General features: G+C 37.7%; 2 protein-coding genes across 2 annotated transcripts in view; both read right to left on the bottom strand.

Annotated features, from left to right (window-relative positions):
- Nucleotides 1-144, bottom strand: part of LOC135476453 (uncharacterized) — a 6,843-nt gene extending 6,699 nt beyond the window's left edge. Inside the window, exon 1 of the mRNA XM_064756482.1 lies at nt 128-144. Coding sequence (XP_064612552.1) covers nt 128-144 — 17 coding nt within the window. The remainder of the gene's footprint in view (nt 1-127) is intronic.
- Nucleotides 1-9,692, bottom strand: part of LOC135476452 (uncharacterized) — a 19,931-nt gene that overhangs the window by 6,106 nt on the left and 4,133 nt on the right. Inside the window, exons 4-6 of the mRNA XM_064756481.1 lie at nt 7,385-7,614; nt 2,071-2,224; nt 128-209 (exon numbers count right to left, since the gene is read on the bottom strand). Coding sequence (XP_064612551.1) covers nt 150-209; nt 2,071-2,224; nt 7,385-7,614 — 444 coding nt within the window. The 3' untranslated portion in view covers nt 128-149. The remainder of the gene's footprint in view (nt 1-127; nt 210-2,070; nt 2,225-7,384; nt 7,615-9,692) is intronic.

Raw genomic sequence — 9,692 nt, 5'->3', positions numbered from 1 at the left:
TAAACTGCTCTGAGTTCCTTAGGATATATAACAAAAGAATGTTTGTTGCTTTTTTTGTTGGTTTTGATGATTTTCAGATAAGATACCCTAATGAGTGAGTGAATGTATTTTTACGTATTGGTTTTACCTTTGAAGCAGATTCATCGTTGTCAGGTGATTTGTTGATTGTCCATTTGTTTTTTCAGTTTCTGATCAGAATCCATTTGTTCCTGTTAATGCAAATACCCACAGGTATGCTATTATTATCTGAACACACTGATCCTATATCGGCAGCTGTACAGGTGAACTAGACTAGAGCTTAAATTACCTGCCATGACCAGAGATAGGCATTAATTCTAACTGCCAGTAAATAAGATATTTGTACACTGTGTGGCCATGGTCAAACCCCAAACATTGCATGGCTATGGTCAAACCCCCAAAACACTGTGTGGCCATGGTCAAACCCCAAACACTGTGTGGCCATGGTCAAACCGCAAAACATTGTGTGGCCATGGTCAAATCCCCAAACATTGTGTGGCCATGGCCAAACCCCCAAACATTGTGTGGCCATGGTCAAACCCCCAAACATTGTGTGGTCATGGTCAAACCCCAAACATTGCGTGGCCATGGTCAAACCCCAAACATTGTGTGGCCATGGTCAAACCCCAAACATTGTGTGGTCATGGTCAAACCCCAAACATTGCGTGGCCATGGTCAAACCCCCAAACACTGTGTGGCCATGGTCAAACCCCAAACATTGTGTGGCCATGGTCAAACCCCAAACATTGTGTGGCCATGGTCAAACCCCCAAACATTGTTTAGCCATGGTCAATCCCCAAACATTGTGTGGTCATGGTCAAACCCCCAAACATTGTGTGGCCATGGTCAAACCCCCAAACATTGTGTGGCCATGGTCAAACCCCAAACATTGTGTGGCCATGGTCAAACCCCAAACATTGTGTGGCCATGATCAAACCCCCAAACATTATGTGGCCATGGTCAAACCCCCAAACATTGTTTAGCCATGGTCAACCCCCAAACATTGTGTGGCCATGGTCAAACCCCAAACATTGTGTAGCCATGGTCAAACCCCAAACATTGTGTGGCCATGGTCAAACCCCAAACATTGTGTAGCCATGGTCAAACCCCAAACATTGTGTGGCCATGGTCAAACCCCCAAACATTGTGTGGCCATGGTCAAATCCCCAAACATTGTGTGGCCATGGTCAAACCCCCAAACATTGTGTGGCCATGGTCAAACCCCCAAACATTGTGTGGCCATGGTCAAACCCCAAACATTGTGTGGCCATGGTCAAACCCCAAACATTGTGTGGCCATGGTCAAACCCCAAACATTGTGTAGCCATGGTCAAACCCCAAACATTGTTTAGCCATGGTTAAACCCCAAACACTGTGTGGCCATGGTCAAACCCCAAACATTGTGTGGCCATGGTCAAACCCCTAAACATTGTGTGGCCATGGTCAAATCCCCAAACATTGTGTGGCCATGGTCCAATCCCAAACATTGTGTAGCCATGGTCAAACTCCAAGAACTCATATTCCCCAAGAACAATCTTTACTTAACGTTGGTTGGTTGACATGAGCCAAAGGCTACTTCTTCCAACAAGACAACTAATGAATGGCAAGCAGAGAAAACAAATAAATCAGCTTTACAACTTTCCCATTAATAAGAATAAATATATGATTTATTTTACATTAAAAACCCATTTCCACTTGTGATAAGAATGTTTGAAACAATAAAAAAAGACTAATATTAAGTTAAAGATAAATAAATAAATAAATAAATAAAGGTCTGGGAACCAACTTCTACTGGATTATACTTCAAACCAATAGTAGTGTATAACACAACGAAAACAAATCTCCTTTGAGTGTCCTGGAAACAGTTGATAACCTGAGAACAGCATTACAATGAAAGGTCTACTGACCAGAAGGACTGACCTTGTAACCACATCACATGTGACCCATTTGTAACCAAATAGCACTGGTTTGTGTGAACACCTGTACGGATTCCTGACAGAAAACAGCCATCAGTTTCCTTCCTGTGATGACTAAGATTCCTCCGAGTACTCACCAGGAGCTCTGGGTTGATATACGGCTCGTTGGTGTTGAATATCAATGCCCGTCTACTTCGGCTCTGTTTCCTCTCTGCCTTGGTTTTTTCTTTGCTTTTGAGAACGGGGAGATCAGGGATGACAGCGGTGGCTTTGGGAAGCGGGGGTGCTTCGCTGAAACACGACCAAAGCAGATTCAGGCATCAACATTAGAGGTAATAAACAGTTAACCCATTCATACTATTATCACACCTTCAGTGGTAACTGGCCGAGGTTCCATAAGGTGACTTCAAGATGTCACTATAGGCTACACTATATCCAACAACTGGATAGATAAATGCTAACACTAAGTATTTTTACTTTGCAGTGTTATTGTGAGCTACTTTTAGCATATCGTTATGAAAGAAGTTTTGGGAGACAATCTCAAAAGTATTCCAGCCAGAGAATGGTATTTAAGTCTGGAACCACACTGGTCAGGGGCTAATTGGCTGAGGAGAGATCCACACAGCACATGTAGCCAAATGAGCTATCATAGGTACACAGATGAGACAGACATTGGGATGAAAAAAAAAGGAAACTATACATCACATTCATAATTTTGTCATTTTTAACAATTTTGAATTAAATTCTTAACATTTTTCTGATGTATTTTATGTATCAATAAAAAGGAATTCCTCCAAAAAGAGGACAAATCTTATGCCTGTAGGCATTGTATCAATAATTCAGCTTTAATAACCTCGTAGTTTTACTCACAAAGGTGTTTCCCTTCACTCTTATTTGCCTGCAGAAATACTGTATTTCTCCTAAAGTTTGGCTCTTAAAAATGCACTTTCAAAAGTGGAAAAATGCCTTTAAATGGTTTTTTTGAAGCCAACAGTTAGGATTTTTTGGCAAAAAAGTTAATTAAACTTCACAAAAAACTCTTGAGTGGCCCTATAAGGTGACAGAATCAATCTGAATCAAGCAAACTGTGTCACCTGAAAAATGGTAAACTTCAGGTAACTTATAAAACATTCCTCAGAAGCAGATAGAGATATTAATGAGAGGGCATAGTTGTTTACTTGGCCTTCATTACATGCATATTTACTATTTCCTGCTAAATTTCTCAGCAATCTCCCGTTCTATTTCCGGCGCCACATATTAAAACGAAACCTGATGCTGTTGCATGGGCTGTAATATACACAAACACTCCAAAAATAAAAATAAAAAAACAGAGAAAAGAAATGGATTGAGTGGTTAGGTAGATATTTAGGGAACTTGACACTCCTTTGAGAGACTGAGCATTTTGTCCACTTCTGCCATCTGAGTCAATCATTAGTGTTGATTAATTCTGTTAAAGATACCCCCACATCTACACCCTCCCTGATTGATTTTTATGAAAGCTGATACGACAACAAAACAAACATACCAGGCATGCAGATTTACTGGTCAGTATTTATAACACCAATCAATAATGTCTTAACGGCCCCATGTAACGTGGGCAGGTAATTAACACAGCTGATTGCTAAACGAACAAACCCTGATGGCATTACAAGGTTAAAATTTAATGATAATTTCATAATGAGAACTGAATGAGAAAGTAAAAGGATGGTTTACAGGTGAACTACTGAAGTATTTAAATGATCAACTGATCAGTTGATTGGAGTTTAATATGTACTCTACTGGAACAGTTGATTCCTGGAACAGCTGTCATTACTTTACAGGTGGATGAAACCAGCATAGACTACTGGCCTTTAGCAAGTAGGTGATGAACTTCCCACTTAGTTTCACCCCTAGAGGTATTGGTAGAAGGCAAACTTTATGTAACATAACCAATGCGGTTGCTGAGAGTTCAAATCCAGCTCATGCTGGCTTCCCATCTGCTGTACGTGAGAAAGTCTCTTAGCAACCTACAGATAGTTTGGGGTTTTCCTGGGTTCTGCATGGTTTCCTCCCACCATAATGCTGGTCGCCTTCGTACACGTATAAGTAAAATTTTCTTGTGTATGGCGTAAAACACCAATCAAATAAGTAAATAAATAAATTTATGTAATATCACTTGAAGAAATCTACAAGCTGTTTTAACGAATTATAACCACCATAAATACATCAAACTTAAAATGGCACTAAACTAATCTTTCACAATATAAACTAAACCTCCACAATATTATGTATAAATATATATATATATATATGGTGAGACACGGTTTGGTTGAATCTGACCGATTCATCCACCCTGTTGGGTCACTTAAGTGTTTTTTTTTTTGTTTTTGTTTTTTTTTTGTAAAGATTGATAAACTTCAGTGTTGGTATTGAAAATATTATTTCCCGTCCTTTACATGCTTTTAAAATACTTAAATATACTAAACATTATGTGAAATGCAGTGTTTTAATTAAGCTTTAATCAAGCCTTCCTTACAAGTCACCAATAAAGATACAAATTACACTCTAGCTCACTCTTCAAAATTACTCTGGGCATGCTGGTTTCCTTCACCCACAAACTTGACGGCCTGTGCCATCATGTGGGGAAGTTCTTGAGAATGGCGTTTAGCACCAATCAATCAGTGTCAAAAACAACTGACAGTCCCAAATTAGATTAGAGACTGCATAATCCACCTGTACACAGCTACCTGAGACAAAAACTATACTGTCTTGAGGAAACTTCTCACAAACTTTTGCTTCCAACTTTTTTCTGATAATCCATCTGAAGGACACTGTGAGTGCCTGGGTGTGTGTCATCGTAAGTACCAGAATTTTGTGTGATGGTATAAACTCTAGCACTTGTTTCACACATTACATGTTATCACTGTTGCTCTTGCTCTTCGAAATTGTCAGAAAATTGTGTGGCGAAATTGTCCAGCGATGAGGTAAACCCGGAGTTGTCTCAGCCAATTTTCAGCACTTATAAAACAAAATAACAATAATAATAAAAATTATAACCAAATAGAACACTTTCTAAATGACATCCATTAATCTGATATAAATGAACGCTTGTCTGCCTGTCCATGTATGTCCAGGTCAGGGCCTGAAAATGTAGAGGAAATTGAACATTGAAACCCACCATACTCATTATATAGTAGTCTATACCTCAATACTACCTGTGTACACCCTCCTACTCAGTGTGGACGTCAACTACTGCCTGCTACCCTTCACATAACTTACCTCGTTGAAGTTTGAAGTTTAAACTGACCCACTGTGGACATGTCTCACAATGTTTGATCAAGTGTTTCTTATAGCGGTACTATACACAAAGTAACTGTAACTCAACACTAAGAAATACTGTTACATGCAACACTGTTTGTCAAACACTCTGCTGGGCTCTTTGCGATATTCATCAGGACTTTCTCCTTTGTTGTTAATCATAGCCATAGAGCGTGAACTCGCGGACAAAGATGCCATTATGCCCCATTATGCCCCATTATTGGTTCCTCCAAGAAAAAGACGGACTTTCAAACTTCCAATTTCCTCTTTAGTACCTGTCTTTCAGACCACATGCCAATATCTAATAAAACGTGTTTAATGAAGCGTGACGTGTCAACAACTCACAGTACTTTTACCTTTGTAAGAGACAATTAAATTCAAGGTGAAGCCTACTTCCCTCAATATTAACTGTCTAGGTTAAGACGGTCAACTAAGCAAGTACCCATATGGCAATTAATAGCAATTTTCCCTCCCAAGGTATTCCCTTTCACAAGTAGCCTAAATGTGAATAAAATATACAAGGATCACAAGTTATAAAACATGCAGTCTTACAAATAACCTTGTTGAATTTACAGACTGCAGGTACAAAAGTTTACTCAGAAATACACGTAAAACAAGGCTATTAATTATTTCTTATCCAAAATAATCAAAACCTGATCTGTAAGCTTTCCTTTCATCGACCTCAGTATTTCTGTATATTAGATTGCACAAAATTATTTAGGTTTAAATCCTCACTGATTGACTTCCGAAACTAAACAGACACAGTCACTGGTCCGAAAAAAGCCTGAAGTTTCTAAAGGCAGTTTGAAAATACCTCTCCCTAACTCCAAATAATATCACCAATCACCCATTTTGATGAAATTACTAGTATTTGCTTTTTGTCTTTCAAATTTCAAACCAAAAAGTCTGAAATCAGCCAACTGGAGGAAAATTCCCATGCCTGGAAACTTTTCCCCACCACTAAGTTACTCATTGTACCCTAATTGTGATAGTTTTGCTAATCTCAGAAAGGTGTTTTGTTTGGAGGGTGAAATGTTATCCAACCGGAAAAATACCAACATCAAAAAATAATATTTCAGGACCTATAGTTGCGTCTATAAATTCACTTTTTGTTGTGACATTTTAGGTTAAATACCGTGTAGTTATTAAGCCTGTGTTATTAAAACCTTAACTGGTCAGTGGTAAGCCTTTGGTGTTAAGAGCTTATACTGAAGCAGGTCACCTACCGACAGAACGGCCTGACCCTAAAACCACACACAGAGTGATTCCCACCCTACTTCGTGACCTACATGCACAGGGCAGTACAACATTGTCATGATAATTAACCAACTCATCAATCACAGACACAAGTGTGTATCTGACAGGTGCCTGCAGAAATTAAAACTCATCTCTCCAAAAGTTGGTGTAAATATTCTACAGGTCTGTGCTTCATGCTCAGGATATGAAGCTATGAACAAATATGAGCATTTGAGTACTTAAGCTTTTGCATTTTGAAGCTTAATAATAACCAGTTTAGATTTTAAATCAATTTATACTTGAAAACAATTTAGATTTAAATTAACTTAACTTTTACATCTAAATTATAACCAATATAAATTTTGAATCAATTTAGATTTTTACATCAATTTAGATTTTGAATCAATCTAAATTTTGAATAAATTTAGATCTTAAATCTTAATTATAATGAATTTAGAAATTAAATTAAAATTATAAGCAGTTTACTAGAGAGTAATGCCTACTTTTCCATGTTATGGAAGACCGTTATAGTGACAAATTTGTTACGTTATTTTCATTACCACGTTTGCCCAATTTTTGTCATGCATGAAAAACGTGATGTTGCCAATTACTGGGGTATAGCCTAAGAGGCACTTTCATACCCATCTGAAATCACTGCAGCAAAAATATCTTTCTTGCCATCATGCCTGCCTCATCCAACAAAACACCTTAAAAGTAACTGACCAAGTGATCTCCCACTAAAATAGGAGACACCTAACTGGCAAACTTTACTGCAAATATGCATTACATTGTAAATTGTTTTGAACACTGATACCAGATCTGTTCCTTAGAACTTCATGTGCTGTAAACTTTGTAACAAAATGAGCATTTTTATAAAGCATGTCCTATAGCCATTGTAGATCATCCCACTGAACTGACCTGTCAGGCGTTTCTGTGGAAACAGGGGTCTCTACAGGTTCTGGCTCAGGTGATGAGGCCTTTGGAGCAGGTTCTGGGGCCTTCTTCACTGGCTGGGGCCTCTCTATGGGTCTTCTAACTTTCTTCACAATGCCGTGTTTACGTTTTTGAGAGGTTGGGGGTTTAGGAGGTGTTTGTGCTGGTTTTTCTGGTTCAGGCTTTGCTGGAAACCCGAGTGACTCTATCGATATCTGTCAAAAATGAAATAAAATTCCATAACTGAAAGACATCAAAAAAGACAAAAAAGGCTCTCCGAGAAAGATACAGGTTTCCTTTAAATAAGGTTTCAACTAAAGATAGGTGTATCAAAAAGGCGGTTTCAGAAGCTTTAAAATAATACTTCTGAGGTCAACTCTTTAAGTTCTTGTGACAAGAAATGAATCAAACTTCACAAAAAACTCTTAAGTGGACCCTATGTATATAAGGTGACTTGAAAAGTGCTAAGCCTTAGGTGAAATACAGTCATAAAATAATATTATAATGAATCAAAGAAAGCGAAATCTGATTCCAAAACTGCGAATACAGTCATATTTATACAAAGAGAAATGATGAGCATCTAAGAGTCATATATCCTAAATGGCAATCTCATATAGCAGATCAGATATGATAAAGTACATGTATCACGCAATATTTCCCACGCTTTTATCTCGGCAATGCAGGTTATGTTTTACTGCAGTTTATTTCTGTCTGTTTGTCTGCGAGTAGCATTATGGAAGAAAGTTCCATGGATATTTGAATGAAATTTTGTTCACAGGTTAGACTTGAGCTATGGACCAGTCTGTTTGTTTCCCGGTATTTTTTTAACTACCCTAATTCCTCAACCTTTCCGTATATGAAAGAGAAAATTTCAGTGCAATTTATGCACATTTAATCTTATCTTGGAGACAAAACTACATTGGCTGGATTGTGATGGATGTTTTCACCGTCAGGGAGCCTTCTACATTTGAAATATCTAGTTTTGTATATCTTCATATTCTGAAACTGTCTCAAACAGTTTAGGATGTTTCACCTGAGAATATGTAGGCTTGAAATTTTCTTTTTGTCTCAATACCGGATATAACATACATCCTAAATTTGTACCTGTCCAAAATGCTCTCTTACTAGAGTACGTGGCAGGTGAGTCAATGACTAATCACACACTCTTAAATCTTTTATGAACTACACCTGGTGCAGAGACAGGCAATCTTTCATTAATTACCGTAATTACTTTCAGGTTTAATTAGTGTTTTAACGAGTTGCCATAATATGTCTTCGTAACTACAATAAAAAATTAATGTCCTCATGCAAATTTGAACTCAGATTCTTTGCTGTCTGTTAACCTCTGACCTCATATATTGTTGAGTTCATGCTGTTCAGAGATCACAAGGACTTTTGTGTTTAAGATACGATGCTAGTATTAATAAGCTGGTTATCTGTAAAACTCTTCAAACCAGTGATCACCACTGGCGCTGACTTGTTAACATTTTTTCTAAAAATCTAAAAGACATATATTTTATTATTCACATTTCAACAATCATTTACATTTAATCCAACCCCCGACTCTCACTGTGTGTGAGGCCTTGCAGACAGTAAACAGTAAAGAACACTTTTGAAAATGGTGTGTACATCTGTGCTAGAAGTCCATCTGTGACTTGCCAAAGCTGAGGGCTTGCTCATTGTAATTGAGCTCTAGGCAATGGCCATTTTAGAAAAATGTGCTCTCTACCTTGATTGAAGTCTGAATATTTTTTGTATCCAGAAAAAAATTCCCTTTTCTATTTCTATAAAACACACAAAAATTTTATCTCAACAACTAACATAGATATAGCTACCTGTACTTTCATAAATTAATTAATGAAGGTGAACAGTTTCTCTCAGTGACATCACATTTCGACACGAAATATTGAATGAATTAATGAACTTTTACCAAAAAAAAAAACAATAATATGAAAAGACTGTTGGCAACATCTTGAAAAATTTGAATGCTTTGCAGTTCACCTTTAAAGCGACAACTTACCTGGATCCTAGTAAGTGTCCAACAATTTAATTCACCTGAGTAAACTAATGTGTATGCGTATGTTTTGTGGGGTTATTTTAACAGATAATCACTGGTCAGTAAACTGTTTTGATGTATGCCTGGAAGGAGATAGTCTTACTTTACCAGGTGAGGCTGATCGGCTTGTACAAACAGATCAATCACCTTACCTGCCTCACCTCTAGTACCCTCCCTGAGTGCAGATCATATTCCCACAGGTATAAAATGGTGGCAGATGATTAGAGCTAAGCTTTA

Source organism: Liolophura sinensis, chromosome 10 (genome assembly GCF_032854445.1).
Source record: "Liolophura sinensis isolate JHLJ2023 chromosome 10, CUHK_Ljap_v2, whole genome shotgun sequence".
In the NCBI taxonomy this organism is placed as follows: Eukaryota; Metazoa; Mollusca; class Polyplacophora; order Chitonida; family Chitonidae; genus Liolophura; species Liolophura sinensis.
This window is presented reverse-complemented; position numbering and strand designations above follow the sequence as displayed.